This window comes from Bos indicus x Bos taurus, chromosome 3 (genome assembly GCF_003369695.1).
Source record: "Bos indicus x Bos taurus breed Angus x Brahman F1 hybrid chromosome 3, Bos_hybrid_MaternalHap_v2.0, whole genome shotgun sequence".
In the NCBI taxonomy this organism is placed as follows: Eukaryota; Metazoa; Chordata; class Mammalia; order Artiodactyla; family Bovidae; genus Bos; species Bos indicus x Bos taurus.
Genome location: NC_040078.1, coordinates 43,589,610 through 43,606,067, shown reverse-complemented (window position 1 = coordinate 43,606,067; position 16,458 = coordinate 43,589,610). Strand labels below are relative to the sequence as shown.

Below are 16,458 nucleotides of genomic sequence, written 5' to 3'. Positions count from 1 at the left end.
ATTTTAAATATGTATTTTTAGTAACAATTCCATCATATGATTTCACGCTTATAAATGAATATCTACTTACTTTAAAAACTGATAACAAAGTTTTCTGATCTGTTTGAAATCTACCCAATAAAGAATTTTAGTTGGTTTTCAGATCACCTCTTTAATATATAAAATGGAACATCTCTTTAGCTTGTAAAAACAATTGATATATGTCAGGGAAATATATATATATATATATTTACAAGCACGTTTCAACAAAAATACTTGTGTAATTAATGAGTGGATTTGAAAAATTAAGATCATGGATTAGTAAACATAGCTACCAAGAACTTTATCCATTAGGATTTGGGTATCTTTGTGTTACATTTTTTTTTTTCCGATCTGAGACCACTAAATAAACTAAATAAACAAGACTTTAAATTACTTTATCACAAAATATTAAACCAAGACTTTTTAAATTAATGAAATGTATTTAATCACAATCCTTTTATGAGAGACATTACTAATTTTTAGTGAGAGTTAAAAGATTTGTTCCATTAATAAATAAAATTAATTATTCAAAATATTGTTATTTTATTTACATCTTGTCCTTATTTTGTTTTTTATAAATTATATAATCTATTACATTATCTTAATGTATATTATATAAGTAAATATTCATTATTGGAGAATACTTGTCATTTTCTTCTGAAGGTAGACCACTGATCCAAATACTGTTTTAGTGGTTTTGGATGAGTTTTAGCCTTTGTACCACAAATTCTCTGAATCCTTGTGTAATTATAAAAACAATATTTGTATAAGCCGAACAGGGGACAGGTTGTTTAACTGTGCCCAGACAGCTGATCTCTGATATTTGTACTTCAGAATGACACCATTACTTCTTTAATAAACTTAATCATTCTTGGAAATTTAGTTCTCAAAATCACTTAAGTATTAAAACTTTATATTTTAATCCTTTGGGCAATTTACTTCTCAGTCTGTCTCTTCATAATAATAGTTCTAATAGAAAAATGATATTTCCCAATTACAAAATTATAAAAAGGTATAAAAGTCTTTTTTATATGCTTTTTGTTTCAAAACAAAATTGGGTTTATACTGTCTTCAGTTCAGTTCAGTTCAGTCGCTTTATACTGTCTAGACACTTTTAATACCTGCTTGTAGTATCATGATATGTAAATTCCCTCTCCCTGCTTACTGCCATATGTCATCATACTTTTTCCCAGAAAGAATTTCAGAAGATCTCTATAGACACATAAAATGTAACAAAATATTGAAAGTAACATATTATTAAATATCCCTTGATAATATGATTTATAGTGGCTTTATAATATTCCTGCTCACAGAATACCATTTGTACCATGATTTATTTAATCATTATATATTTAATTTGTTGTGAGTTTAATTAAAATAAATGAAACTGTGCTGAATATCTTTATGTATGATCTATGTTTACATCACTGATTAATTTCCTAGAACATAAATGTCTTTATGAAATTATTAGCCAATAATATAAAACTTTATTAATATTCTTAGATTTGTGCCAAATTGCTTTATAGAAAAATTTGTGCATGTACCTACTTGGAAAAAATTATTAGTTTCACTGTGTAGTATGAGAAGTAAAAGTGAGTCCCTTAATTTTAGCCAAGTTACTTGATAACTCCTTTTGAATAATTTGTTTCTTGCTTGCCAAATCCATTTACTATGAGTAAATTTATATCTGTATTTTGGTCCAATTCAGGAATATAGTTAGCAGTACTTATCATTTAATTATAAATTATAATTTTTTCTAGGAATTCCTAGAACATCTTTTCCTTCTTATTATTCATATTGCAGGATTTAAAACAGAACATTCATATTTCTCTCTGCAAATATAGAAGTATTTAATTGGATTAGAATAAACTGGAAGAGTCCAGCTTTCTCTTACATCTTCCACTGGTTTCTTTTCTTCACAAAGAATGTCTTCAGTTCAGTCGCTCAGTCGTGTCTGACTCTTTGCAACCCCATGAACTGCAGCACGCCAGGCCTCCCTGTCCATCACCAACTCCTGGAGTCCACCCAAACCCATGTGCATTGAGTCAGTGATGCCATCCAACTATCTCATCCTCTGTCGTCCCCTTCTCCTCCTGCTCTCAATCTTTCCCAGCTTACCCAGTGTTTAATATTGTGGTGTAGAATTTACCACCTGTCAAACAGCACTGTGAGAGACTTATTTCTTCCAAAGAATGATTTTAGACTGACTAAAATATATCTACATGTTCTCTACTTCGGGATTTGCCTTGAACCAAACTGACATTCTTCATATATATAAATAAATACCAGTTCTTAACTCATATTTCTGATTCATATCACTGGCAGTTCAGTTCAGTTCAGTCGCTCATTCGTGTCTGACTCTGCGACCCCATGGACTGCAGCACGCCAGGCTTCCCTGTCCATCACCAACTCCCAGAGCTTCCTCAGAGGCATGTCCATTGAGTTGGTGATACCATCCAACCGTCTCATCCTCTGCCGTCCCCCTTTCCTCCCGCCTTCAATCTTTCCCAGCATTAGGATCTTTTCTAGTGAGTCAGTTCTTCACATCAGGGGGCCAAAGTATTGGAGTTTCAGCTTCAGCATCAGTCTTTCCAATGAATGTTCAGGACTGATTTCCTATAGAATGGATTGGTTGGATCTCCTTGCGGTTCAAGGGACTCTCAAGAGTCTTTTCCAACACCATAACTCAAAATCATCAATTCTTTGGCTCTCAGTTTTCATTATAGTCCAACTCTCACATCCATACATGACTACTGGAAAAACCAGAGCTTTGACTAGATGGACCTTTGTTGCAAAGGAATGTCTCTGCTTTTTAACATGCTGTCTAGGTTGGTCATAACTTTTCTTCCAAGGAGCAAGTGTCTTTTAATTTCATGGCTGCAATCACCATCTGCAGTGATTTTGGAGCCCCCGCAAAATAAAGTCTGTCACTGTTTCCACTGTTTTCCCATCTGTTTGCTATGAAGTGATGGGATCAGATGCCATGATCTTAGTTTTCTGAATGTTGAGTTTTAAGCCAACTTTTTCACTCTCCTCTTTCACTTTCATCAAGAGGCTCTTTCTTTAATTCTTCTTTGCTTTCTGCCATAAGTGTGGTGTCATCTGCGTACCTGAGATTATTGATATTTCTACTGGGTTGTGCTTCATCCAGCCTGGCATATCATATCATATCACCATATCATATCATATCACCATGGCATATCATATCACCATAGCAGGGTTCATTGTATCTGTCTCCCTTGCTTATTTATAACACCTTTCTCTGACAGTGAAAAACCTGGCTCTTATCACTGTTGTTTGTGAAATATATTTTCAATTCTAGGCCAACTGTTATAATTTTTCAAAACTTTTAAAGATGTTGCTCCACTGTCTTCTTTCTTGCACTGTTGCCCATGAGAAATCTGCTGTCATTCTTTTCCTTGTTCCTCTGTACATACTCTGTCTTTTTTTTCTCTGGCTGCTTATAAAATATTTTCATTGTCCCTAGTTTTGAGCAATTTGATAATGATGCTCTTTGGTGTAATTTTCTTCATATTTCTTGCATTAAGAATATTAAATTCTTAGATCTGTAAGTTTGTTTTTTTCATCAAATTGGGGAATTTTTACCTGTTATTTCTTCAAATAATTTGTCTCTTTTCTTCTCTCCTGTGAGTACTCTAATTACGTTTATGTTAAATCACTTGAATTGTCTGATGCTTTTTCAATTTTTTAGATTCTTTTTTTCTCTCTTTGTTTCTTTTTCAGTTCAGTTCAGTCACTCAGTCATGTCCGACTCTTTGCGACCCAATGAACAACAGCACACCAGGCCTCCCTGTCCATCACCAACTCCCGGAGTTCACCCAAACCCATGTCCTTGAGTCGGTGATGCCATCCAACCATCTCATTCTCTGTTGTCCCCTTCTCCTCCTGTCCACAATCTTTCCCAGCATCAGGGTCTTCTCAAATGAGTCAGCTCTTCACATCAGGTGGCCAAAGTATTGGAGTTTCAGCTTCAACATCAGTCCCACCAATGACATAGTTTCTATTCCTGTGTCTTAAAATTCACTAATCTTTTTTGTCTGCCATGTCTCACCATGTCTTAATTTTGTTGCCTGTATTTTTCATTCTCAGGTGTTGTAGTTTTAATCTCTAAAAGCTTAATTTGGATCTTTTTTATTTTTTCTTAATATTTTCCATGTATGGACCCAACTTTTTGAACATATGGAATACAGTTTTGATAACTGGAGTCCTTCCTTGTCTACTAGTTCAGCATCTGTGTCATTCATGGATTGTGTTTTCCTCCTTCTTTGTATGTCTCATAATCTTTGTTTGGATGCCAGACATTATTAATTTTACCTTGTTGAGTGATGATAGGTATTTTGGGATTCATATAAATATTCTTGGTCATTGTTCTGGAGTGAAGTTAAGTTACTTGGAAATATTACTGTCTTTTTGAGTTTTACTTCTATGCTTTGTTAAGCCAGTCTAGACCTGTGCCCTATCTCGGGCTCATTATTCCCCACTCCTAAAGCAAGATCCTTCTGAACTTTCTACCCAGTGCCTTGTGAATTTTCTCAGTCTAGCTGGTGAGAACACATTCTGTTCCTGGTCTCAGGTATTTTTCCTCCCATACACTGGTTAGTACTGTTCTGAATACTCAAGGAATACCTTTTCCAGATCTCTGAAATTCTCTCTCTGTGCAGCTTTCTCCTCCTCACCCACTACTCTCATCTGAAAACTCTAGCTACCTTGATTTCTATAAGTTCTTAGTTCCATCTCTTCAACATAGGAAGTCAGTTAGGTCTGCCTGGGTTCCTTCTCCCTGTGCCCCAACCTGTAAACTCTTTCAAGATAGGGCAGTTATAAGGCTTATCTTGTTTACTTTCCATCTCTCAGGGGTCACTGACTTTTGTTGCATGATGTCAGGGACTTGAAAAATTATCAGTTCATATGTTTTGTCTGATTTTTTTTTTAAACTGTTGGTTTCTTTAAGTTTTGGGGAAGATGGTAAATCCAATCCGTGTTATTCCGTCTTTGCCAGAAGCAGAAGTTGCAAGCCATTTAAAACTCTGTTTCCTCCATGTGGAATGCCCTATTCCAGATATCTGTGAGATCAACTCCCTTACCTCCTGTTTCTGTTTAGCAGGTTTTTATTGGATGCTGGACATTGTAAGTGTTCTGTTTTTATCTCTGAATTATTTTCTTGCTTTAAAGGAGTGATGAGTTTTATTTTAGAAGTCATTTACATTATTTGTGGATCAACTTAATCCTTTTGAGGCTTGTTTTTAAGCTTTAATAGGATAGGTTTATATTAGTTTGTACTCTAGGACCACTTTAACCCTGTTACTTAAGACATGACTTGAATAAAACAGCTGTTCAACAAGGTTTCCTTAATTCTGGCTGCTTAAAAATTGTAATGTATCCCAGACCTGGGTGAGCACTAGGAATTGTTCAATTTACAGCTTCCACTAGTTCTTTTCCCAACCTCACCTCATGCAGTCAAACCCCATTTGTGTACAGTTTAGTTTTCAGGCAGATTCAACATGACTCTAGGTAAATTTCTGGAGCTCTTTCTTTGTTTAACTCCCTTCTTGTCATACTCTGCCCTGAAAATTGTATTCTCTTCCCCCTTCCAAAGCACTAATCTCTGTCTCCTCAGCTCAGTGAGATTACTGTTTCTACTCCCTGTGTCACAGCTCAGAAAGGTCCTCTAGTCTGAAAGCTAAAAAGTTTATAGAAAATCTCGAGCATCACAGTTCTTCTCTACCTATTTTTGAGAACAGCTGTTTCATATTTAGTTTATCAGCAGAGGGCAAGTCTAGTACCAATTACTCCATTATGGCCAGAAGCAGATATCTTCAGGATGGTATTTTTAATACACAAGTTAGGTCCTGTCACTCTGCTCTAAGCTGTTCACTGACTCATTTGAGTCAGAGAAGAAGCCAAAATACTTACCGTGGCCTTCAAGTCTCTGCATGATCTAACTCCCTTGTTACCATTCTTTCGTCTTACCATACTATTCCTCCCCCAGCTTGCTTCAGTCTAACCATATAGAGCTTCTTGCTGTTTCTGGAACCACCAGGCGTGCTCGAGCCTGGGTCCTTTGTGTTTTCTGTTTCCTTTGCTTGGTCAGCACTTTCCCGCCATGGTCACGATTAAACATGAGGCTAACCTGCTCACTTCTCCCAAGCCCTTCAACTTCTCAATAATCATCCTATTTAAGGTTGCTACCAGCTCCTTACCATCACTCCTTTCCTCCCGACTCTGCTCTGATTTTTGTCCCTTATGTATAGTTTCTTAAACTTGAAGATTGTAACCAGAAAACTAAATTTTCCTACCTTCATCAGTTATTATTACCCATTATTAATTAATTGTTGTTTTTCAGTCGCATAGTCATGTCCAACTCTTTGTGGCCCCATGGACTGCAGCACACCAGGCTTCCATGTCCTTCAATATCTCCCAGAGTTTGCTCAAAATCATGTCCATTGAGTCAGCGATGCCATCCAGCCATTTCATCTTCTACCACCCGCTTCTCCTCCTGCCCTCAATTTTTAAATATTACACACATGTTTAAAATTTATGTGCCTGATGTTCTAATAGACTGTACTGTAGTCAGAATGTTCACATTCTAATAATTATAATCAAAGTTTGCCTTGAGCCAATAAACATTTTTCTTTTACACTAGTTATGACTATAATGTGTTAGTATTTCTCTTCTTATGGCAAAAGACTTGTAATACAGTACAGACATCTCAGATATATTTTAATAGAGATAGTCAAACTAAGGCAAAAGTGAGAATATTTTGGCTTTCAGAATTCCAAGAAAGGCTTAAGTAACTAAACCATGAAGAGCAGGGATAGAGGCTGTAGTATGCTGGAGTTGCTTGTGTTGGCTGTCAAGAGCTAATGGTGAGTATCTCTTCCCAGGTCCGTGTTCTGTGATGTCATGTTGGTAGCTTGATACTGACCATGGTGAGATTGTTTCCTCTAGAAGTCAACAAACACTGCAAATCAGAATTCCTCACCACCCCACACCACTCAGCTCCACACAGCCACTTGTTAACTCTCTATTATCACATCTCTGAATTTGAGCAGACATTGAGAATAATTGGTATCAGGGGCTCAAATGCCTTTAAGACTCTTGTTAGAAATCTGAATTCTGCTCTCTAGAGGTTGACTTCTCTCGGGGAAGATGGGTCTGCTCTATCTGGTAAGATAGTTGTCCTGTGATCTCCCGGCTTTTACATATTATCACAGACTCTGATACCACAGAGAAACTCACTTTCTCTGTTTCAGCTTGAAAAATGCCATTGAGTCTCTGATTAGATGTCCACTTCTGAGCAGTCAGTTCAGGAAGTGGAGGTGGGGGTTTGAAAGAGCATGAGGGGCTCGTGGAAATGGTGGGGAATGAGATCGTATAATAACTTGCATATCCCAAAGTAGCCATGCGACTAGGAGTATAAATTTCCAGAAGAAGAGAAGGGCAGTACAGAGCAGACAGTTCTGTGGTGTATACTGTATGTTAAAATGCAAAATTAAGCTAAATTAGAATGCAAAGTACTTCCAAAAACAGCATTAAATATTTAGAGTTCTTTTAAACATAGTTGAGAAATCATTATTTTCATAATACTTTAAGTAAAACATCTTTTTAATGTGGTAATTTAAGCCCTGCAATGAGTTTATTGAAATGTGCTTTTTGTTTAGGGTTTGAACTGCAGTTCCGATTGGGCCCAACTTTACAGGGAAAGGCAGTTACTGTGTATACAAATTACCCACTTCCTGGAGAAGCATTTAATCGAGAAAAATTCCGTTCCCTGGAATGGGAAAATCCAACAGAAAGAGAAGATGATTCTGATAAATACTGTAAACTTAATCTTCAACAAGCTGGATCATTTCAGTATTACTTCCTTCAAGGGTAAGTCTGGTGTTCTGTATATGAAAAAAAGTTAATTTATTCTCTAACTTGATGTTGTCTAACTTGTAACAAGTTATCATATCAGCTATGGCAGTTTTTACAGGAGTTTCTTGGGATGCAATAGAATATAATTCTTTAGTTTCTAGGAAGAAATTGTAAGCCTCATTGCGTATTCAAAGTATTATTATTTTAAGTAATGGCATAAATATTCTAGTATTTTCATTCAACCTGGTTATAGCATTTTATTTAGTTATGTGCTCTATTATTATTGACAGATTTTAGTACAATATTTTTCCTTAAAGCAATATTGTTAGATATATATGCATGTGTTGTTTATGTCCTTATATAGAGACTGGAAAAGGATAAAATGTGGCTTTTCCATTGAATTTCAACTTCAATTATTTTTGAACTGCAACTTTTTTTTAATTAATTAATTTATTTTAATTGGAGGCTAATTACTTTACAGTATTGTACTGGTTTTTGCCATACATTGACATGAATCGGCCATGGGTATACATGTGTCCCCCATCCTGAACCCCCCTCTCACCTCCCTCCCCATCCCATCCCTCAGGGTCATCCCAGTGCACCAGCCCTGAGCACCCTGTCTCATGCATCGAACCTGGACTGGTGATCTATTTCACATATGATAATATACATGTTTCAATGCTATTCTCTCAAATCATTCCACCCTCGCCTTCTCTCACAGAGTCCAAAAGTCTGTTCTTTACATCTGTATCTCTTTCGCTGTCTCGCATATAGGGTCATCGTTATCATATTTCTAAATTCCATATATATATACATTAATATACTGTATTGGTGTTTTTCTTTCTGACTTACTTCACTCTGTATAATAGGCTCCAGTTTCATCCACCTCATTAGAACTGATTCAAATGCATTCTTTTTAATAGCTGAGTAATATTCCATTGTGTATATGTACCACAGCTTTCTTATCCATTCATCTGCTGATGGACATCTAGGCTGCTTCCATATCCTGGCTATTGTAAACAGTACTGGGATGAACATTGGGGTACATGTGTCTCTTTCAATTCTGGTTTCCTCGGTGTGTATGCCCAGCAGTGGGATTGCTGGGTCACAGGCAGTTCTATTTCCAGTTTTTTAAGGAATCTCTGCACTGTTCCCCATAGTGGCTGTACTAGTTTCACTGCAACTTTTTAAAAAGATTTTATGGGCTTCAAAATATGTTTTACAATGGGGTAATTTACTTTCCAGTCACACGATTAGATGAGACTTTTTTTCCTGTCACTAATTAAAAAGATTTTGTTTGTTTTTTTTCCTCAGAAATGAGAAAAGTGGTGGAGGTTACATAGTCGTGGACCCTATTTTACGTGTTGGTGCTGATAATCACGTGTTACCCTTGGACTGTGTTACGCTCCAGACATTTTTAGCCAAGTGTATGGGACCTTTTGATGAATGGGAAAGCAGACTTATGGTTGCAAAAGAATCAGGTAATGTCAGCTTTTTTCTTCTCTTCTTTAAAATAAATGTAATTATCATCTGTGATACACATTATAAAGGCTTTATCCTTTTAATTTCACATCTTAATATATCTAGTAATATAAATAGGTAGAACTCTATGTTCAGTTCAGTTCAGTTCAGCCACTCAGTCATGTCCGACTCTTTGCAACCCCATGAACCGCAGCACGCCAGGCCTGCCTGTCCATCACCAGCTCCCAGACTCTACCCAAACTCATGTCCATTGAGTCGGTGATGCCATCCAACCATCTCATCCTTTGTCATCCTCTTCTTCTCCTGCCTTCAATCTTTCCCAACATCAGGGTCTTTTCAAATGAGTCAGCTCTTCGCATCAGGTGGCCAAAATATTGGAGTTTCAGCTTCAACATCAGTCCTTCCAATGAACACCCAGGACTGATCTCCTTCAGAATGGACTGGTTGGATCTCCTTGCAGTCCAAGGGACTCTCAAGAATCTTCTCCAACACCACAGTTCAAGAGCATCAATTCTTCTGCTCTCACCTTTCTTTATAGTCCAACTCTCACAACCATACATGACTACTGGAAAAACCATAGCCTTGAACTTGATATTTCACTATTCAAATATGCAGATGACACCACCCTTATGGCAGAAAGTCAAGAAGAACTAAAAAGCCTCTTGATGAAAGTGAAAGTAGAGAGTGAAAAAGTTGGCTTAAAGCTCAACATTCAGAAAATGAAGATCGTGGCATCTGGTCCCATCATTTCATGGGAAATAGATGGGGAAACAGTGGAAACAGTGGCAGACTTTATTTTGGGGGGCTCCAAAATCACTGCAGATGGTGACTGCAGCCATGAAATTAAAAGACGCTTACTCCTTGGAAGAAAAGTTATGACCAACCTAGATAGCATATTCAAAAGCAGAAACATTACTTTGCCAACAAAGGTCAGTCTAGTCAAGGCTATGGTTTTTCCAGTGGTCATGAATGGATGTGAGAGTTGGGCTGTGAAGAAAGCTGAGTGCTGAAGAATTGATGCTTTTGAATTGTGGTGATAGAGAAGACTCTTGAGAGTCCCTTGGACTGCAAGGAGATCCAACCAGTCCATTCTGAAGGAGAACAGCCCTGGGATTTCTTTGGAAGGAAAGATGCTAAAGCTGAAACTCCAGTACTTTGGCCACCTCATGTGAAGAGTTGACTCATTGGAAAAGACTCTGATGCTGGGAGGGATTGGGTGCAGGAGGAGAAGGGGATGACAGAGGATGAGATGGCTGGATGGCATCACTGACTCGATGAACGTGAGTCTGAGTGAACTCCAGGAGTTGGTGCTGGACAGGGAGGCCTGGCATGCTGCAATTCATGGGGTTGCAAAGAGTCAGACACGACTGAGCGACTGAACTGACTGACTGAATTGAACCTACAAAAAATGGCAAATTATATGGTTCAACTTAATAATTAAGGAACTCTATATAAAATGAGGTTATTATTGTCTCTTAAGACTTTACTTTGACATGTAAAATTAGTAAGCTACTAAAATATTGGAAAATGTATTATCATTATATATAATTTTAATTTAACAAGCATTTAACGTGAAAGTCGTGTGCTGCCATACATACCAAAGTAAAATATCACTTAAATTGTATTTTACTAAGTAAAGCATAGTGTTAATTTTCTACTTTCAATTTGAGTGTAGAGTGAAAAAAGAAATGAGAGGCTCCCTGGCTTAACTAAAAGAATACAAGCACTATGGAACATTAAAACTAGGAGAAAGATGTACTGATGTACTTGCATAGGGTATATTTTCTACATATAAATATATCCATTCCAGAAATAGAAATTGAATCCCTAATAGTAACTGGGCACTCTCTTTGATTTTTTTTCAAATACATCATCTCATTGTCCTTATCTTGTATGTGAGGAAACTGATAATCCTGAAAGATTTAAGTAGACTTGCTTAAATCACTTCTGGTACACCTAGGATTTGAACTCAAGTCTTTAACCCCTTCTCTTGTGGCATGGTTGCCTTGCCATTTAGAATTACTTATGGAAATTTAAGGGCTTCCCAGGTGGCTCAGTGGGTAAAGAATCTGCCTGCAATGCAGGAGACACAGGTTCAATCCCTGGGTTGGGAAGATCTCCTAGAGGAGGACATAGCAACCCACTCTAGTATTCTTGCCTGGAGAATCCCATGGACAGAGGAGCCTGGTGGGCTACAGTCCATGTGGTCACAAAGAGTCGGACACGACTGAAGCTCCTGAGCACACATGCAGGCATGGAAGTTTAACCTTACAATGCATATACTTCGTTTTAGGTATGTCATTTCTCATAGTGGCCTTTGTTTATCTTCTTGTGTTGCAGGCTACAACATGATTCATTTTACCCCACTGCAGACTCTTGGACTATCCAGGTCGTGCTATTCCCTTGCTGATCAGTTAGAATTAAATCCTGACTTTTCAAGACCTAATAAAAAGTACACCTGGACTGATGTTGGACAGCTGGTGCAAAAATTGAAAAAGGAATGGAATATGCTTTGTATAACTGATGTTGTCTACAATCATACTGGTATGAACTTCATTAACTACTTTTATTACTTTTAATGAGAATATTATATGTTAATTATTTCATTCCTTGCTTTTTTATATAACAAAATTTGAAAACACAAGTAATGATTAGGTGTCCTTCAATTTAAAAAATGCCTTTAGATAGTACCACTTTTTTTTTTCAAAGAAAGCAGTATTAATTGAAGATATAATTAAAACATAAGTATTTTACATGTAATGATTATAAAAACAGGATTATGATCATAGGAAAAAAGCGACATATTTCAACTTACAGCATTAATACTTTCCAGAACAACAAATGAATCCTGTATAGCGATAGCTCTCGTACCCTAGCATGTATTTGGAAAAAACTGAATGATGTTATTTGAAGAGAAAATTAATGGTAAATTCTTAAAACTTTATTATATCTTTTACATGTTAACAGATATTAATAAAGTTAACCTGTTTTAGGTCCCAAGATTTCTTTCCAATATCCAGTTCCTTAAAATACATTCTAAGTTTCCAGATGCTGATCCTCAGGAACGTCAGCTGTCATTGCAGCTGGGCCTGGAGGAGCCTCTAGTCCTGATCAGAGTGCGGCTTGCAAATACTCTCTTCTATTTGCTGTGGTGTAGAGAAGTCAGAAAACCACTGATTTACATATGTAAACAACAGGGATTCCAGGTGGTTCAAAACATTTAACAACAACAACAAAAATCTCTGCCGTGTCGTAAAATCATTTCCCAAATAACCGTAGCAACTATGAAGATATTTAAAAACTCAAAGATTCAGTTCATCAATATAAATAATAATCTCTAAGTATAATAATAAAAATTCAAAGTTAGGCGAAGTAGGTGTATTCTAAAGTGTGTTGTTTCTGCCTGCACCTGAAAACTAGGCATCAGGGTTCACAGGGAAGACTTCCTAATATCCAAGAAATCGATAGTCTTCACTTGAAAATTTGACATTATTGATAACCACTTTGACATCTTTTACTATTATTCACATCAAATTTATCAAACCACACAATGGAATTGTACAAATTACGATATGACTTAGGCATCTGTAACAGAGAGACAGAAAAATATAGTGACGTAAGACCGAAATTATACTTATTTCTCTAAAAAATTAAGTAGGCATTCTAAGATTCGTGTGGTAGCCCACCCATGATAGGGAACTGAGTTCTTTCTCTCATGATGCCGTGCTGTCCAGAACTTTTGCTTCCGTCTTTTCATCTAACATAGCCACTCCAGTTCCTGGTACCACCTTCTGCCCAGTAGAAACGAAGAAAGGGAAGTAATGTCTTTTAAGGGCCTGATCTTGTGTATATATCACTTCCGCTCACATTGCATCAGATGGGATTTTGTCTCTTGTCACACCTAACTATAAAGGAGCTTGCAGTATATAGTCTTTTGCTTGTCAGCTGTGTCTATCACTGAACCTTGAGAATTCTGTTACTAAAGGGACAAAGGGAGTATAAAATTTGGGGTACAGTCACAGACTGTGTCAGAGACTATTTCTAAAGCATTTGAGAGATTCTGTGTAATATAAAAGAAGTGAACATTACTTCCACCTTACTTGGAAAGTGTTGCATATCATAATGTCTTTTCCACAAAACAGGTTTTCATTAAAAAGTTACTTTCCAGGGGAAGTCGATTTCCAGGATGGCAGTATGAGTGCTTCACAGACCCTCTACCCTGCAAAACAGCTATAACTGGTGCAAATTATTTTTAAAAAACTAGTTTCTGAACATTGCCCTAAGGGTATTCAGCATATAGAGAGACATTTATTCAAGAAAATCTATTAAATCTCAAAAAGAGTAGTCAGCCTGTGACATTTGAACCACAACTCCCTCTGTCCGCTGCCTCAGATCAGAGTGATGATATGTCTGTTCCTAGCAGATGCTGCCAAGGACCCCAGGCTCCCTTTCTCCCTGTGCTTGAAAAGGGCAGGTGCCCAGCATTTCTCATTTTCCACTTTCAGCACTATATTACAGAAACTATTCTAGGCAAGAGCGGATGAACAATCTGGGACTCCCTTCCTCCACCCAGCCCCCATTTATGGAGAGAAAGTTCTACCCCATGCATAGCAGGTCAAGAATACTGAGCCCTTGCCCAGCTTGCTTGTGGGGTTGGGGTTCCACAGGTGGAGAGCTAAGCCAAGAAAACCAGAGGCTACTGTCTCTGCTACCAATGGTGGAACAGTGACACACGTGTTCTGCCCAGGGAAAGAGATGTGCAGTAGAAACAGAGCCAGAATGGAATAACTTTATTTGGCACATAGCAGGGGAAGCTCAAGCCCGTGAGCACTGTTGAAAACAGTGGTAAACAGTCAGGAGGATACTGGTATCTTCATGAGAGTAACAGCCTATGCCATAGGCCAGCTAGTAGTCCAACAGAGAAAACCAGGGAAAGAGACAGTAAAGCAGAGCTTCCTATGGTCAGAACAGACTTAAGAGACAAGCTTCAAAGACTACCCCTGCCAAAGGACCCAGATTTAACTGGGTCATATTGTGGTGCAGTTTATGCTCTGGAATATTATAAAAAATCATAGCACAGTCAGCCTAAGTAACAGCTCAGGAGAGTAATAGCTGAGTGTAATAGCTGATACCAATAGAAGCATACAGCTTAATTCAGTTCAGTTCAGTTCAGTCACTCAGTTGTGTCTGACTTTTTGTGACTCCATGGACTGTAGCACTCCAGGCCTCCCTGTCCATTGCCAACTCCCGGAGTTTACTCAAACTCATGTCCATTGAGTCGGTGATGTCATCCGACCACCTCATCCTCGATCATCCCCTTCTCCTCCTGCCTTCAATATTTCCCACCATCAGGGTCTTTTCAAAAGAGTCAGTTTTTCTCATCAGATGGGCAAAGTATTGGAGTTTCAGTTTCAGCATCAGTCCTTCCAATGAATATTCAGGACTGATTTCCTTTACGATGGACTAGTTGGATCTCTTTGCAGTTCAAGGGACTCTCAAAAGTCTTCTCTAACACCACAGTTCAAAAGCATCAATTCTTCAGCACTCAACTCTCACATCCATACATGACCACTGGAAAAACCAGAGCTTTGACTAGATGGACCTTTGTTGGCAAAGAAATATCTCTGCTTTTTAATATGCTGTCTAGGTTGGTCATAACTTTTCTTCCAAAGAGCAAGTGTCTTTTAATGTCATGGCTGCAGTCACCATCTGCAGTGATTTTGGAGCCCAAAAAAATAAAGTCTGACACTGTTTCCACTGTTTCCTCATCTATTTGCCATGAAGTGATGGGACCAGATGCCATGATCTTAGTTACCTGAATGTTGAGTTTTAAGCCAACTTTTTCACTCTCCTCTTTCACTTTCATCAAGAGGCCCTTTTCTTCTTCTTCACTTTCTGCCATAAGAGTGGTGTCATCTGCATATCTGAGGTTATTGATATTTCTCCCAGCAATCTTGATTCCAGCTTTTGCTTCATCCGACCCAGCGTTTCTCATGATGTACTCTGCATATAAGTTAAATAAGCAGGGTGACAATATACAGCCTGGACGTGTTAATAGACAGCTTAATAGACTTGACGGCTTAATAGACTACCTCAGAGGCTACACACTGTGGGGGAATAGACTTCCCTAAAATATTCCAGACAAGCAACCAAAAAGACCTGGAGGGGATGGGATCAGTATCCAAATTTTCTGCAATCATATTATCTAATTACCAATACCCAGCAAATAATTGAGACATGTAAAGAAACAGCAAAGTGCAACCCTTACACAAGAAAAAAGCAGGCAATAGAAATCACCTTTGAGAAGTCCTAGATGTCCTACTTGAAACAGACTTTAAAGCAAGTATTATAAATGTATTTAGAGAACTAAAGGAAACCAACTTAAAGCTATAAAGGATATTTTATAATGATATCCCATAGAGAGAGAATATCATAAATAAAAAAATTTTTAAGAGCCAAATGAGAACTCTGAAATTGAAAAGTAAATAACCAAACTGAAAAATTCAGTTACAGCTGTTCAGCAGTATACTTGAGTTGACAGGAGAATGGATTAGTGAATAGTGATTATGCAATGTAAAGAACAGAAAGAAAAAAAGATAAAAATGAACAGAGCTTCAGTGGAATGTGGGACATGGAAATACCAGAAGGAGAGGAAAGAATGGAAAAAATACTTGAAGAACTAATGACTGAAAACCTCTTAATCTTCAGCATCAGTTTACACATTCTAAGACTCAGGGATCTCCAAGAACCATAAACAAAAGAGAACCACGCTCAGACACATCATAGTAAACATTTTGAAAGACAAAGACTTAGGGAATCTTGAAAGTAATATCTTGAAGGAAGGTATTGTCAGAGTCAAAAAAAATTCAAATATATGCTGTCTACATGCCACATACTTTAAATTCAAAGATACAAATAGTTTGACCATAAAAGGATGGAAAAAGATAAACCTGAACTGTTAGCTTGGAAGTCCCTCTCTGACCACCGCTACGATGGCTTAGCCCTGTGCATGCACAAGGTCTTCCAGACTGCCAGAGGTGAAGTGACTTGTTTTTAATGCCGGCTTCCTAGAACTCA

At 37.5% G+C, this 16,458-nt stretch overlaps 1 protein-coding gene across 4 annotated transcripts in view; it reads left to right on the top strand.

Annotated features, from left to right (window-relative positions):
* AGL (amylo-alpha-1, 6-glucosidase, 4-alpha-glucanotransferase) overlaps positions 1 to 16,458 on the top strand; it is a 104,125-nt gene that overhangs the window by 24,991 nt on the left and 62,676 nt on the right. For 3 of the 4 annotated variants that reach the window (XM_027536419.1, XM_027536418.1, XM_027536420.1), the window contains exons 3-5: positions 7,704 to 7,914; positions 9,214 to 9,380; positions 11,722 to 11,925. In XM_027536419.1, coding sequence (XP_027392220.1) covers positions 7,704 to 7,914; positions 9,214 to 9,380; positions 11,722 to 11,925 — 582 coding nt within the window. Of the gene's footprint in view, positions 1 to 6,813; positions 6,909 to 7,703; positions 7,915 to 9,213; positions 9,381 to 11,721; positions 11,926 to 16,458 lie in introns of all 4 variants that reach the window. The other variant, XM_027536421.1, reaches the window with a different exon arrangement.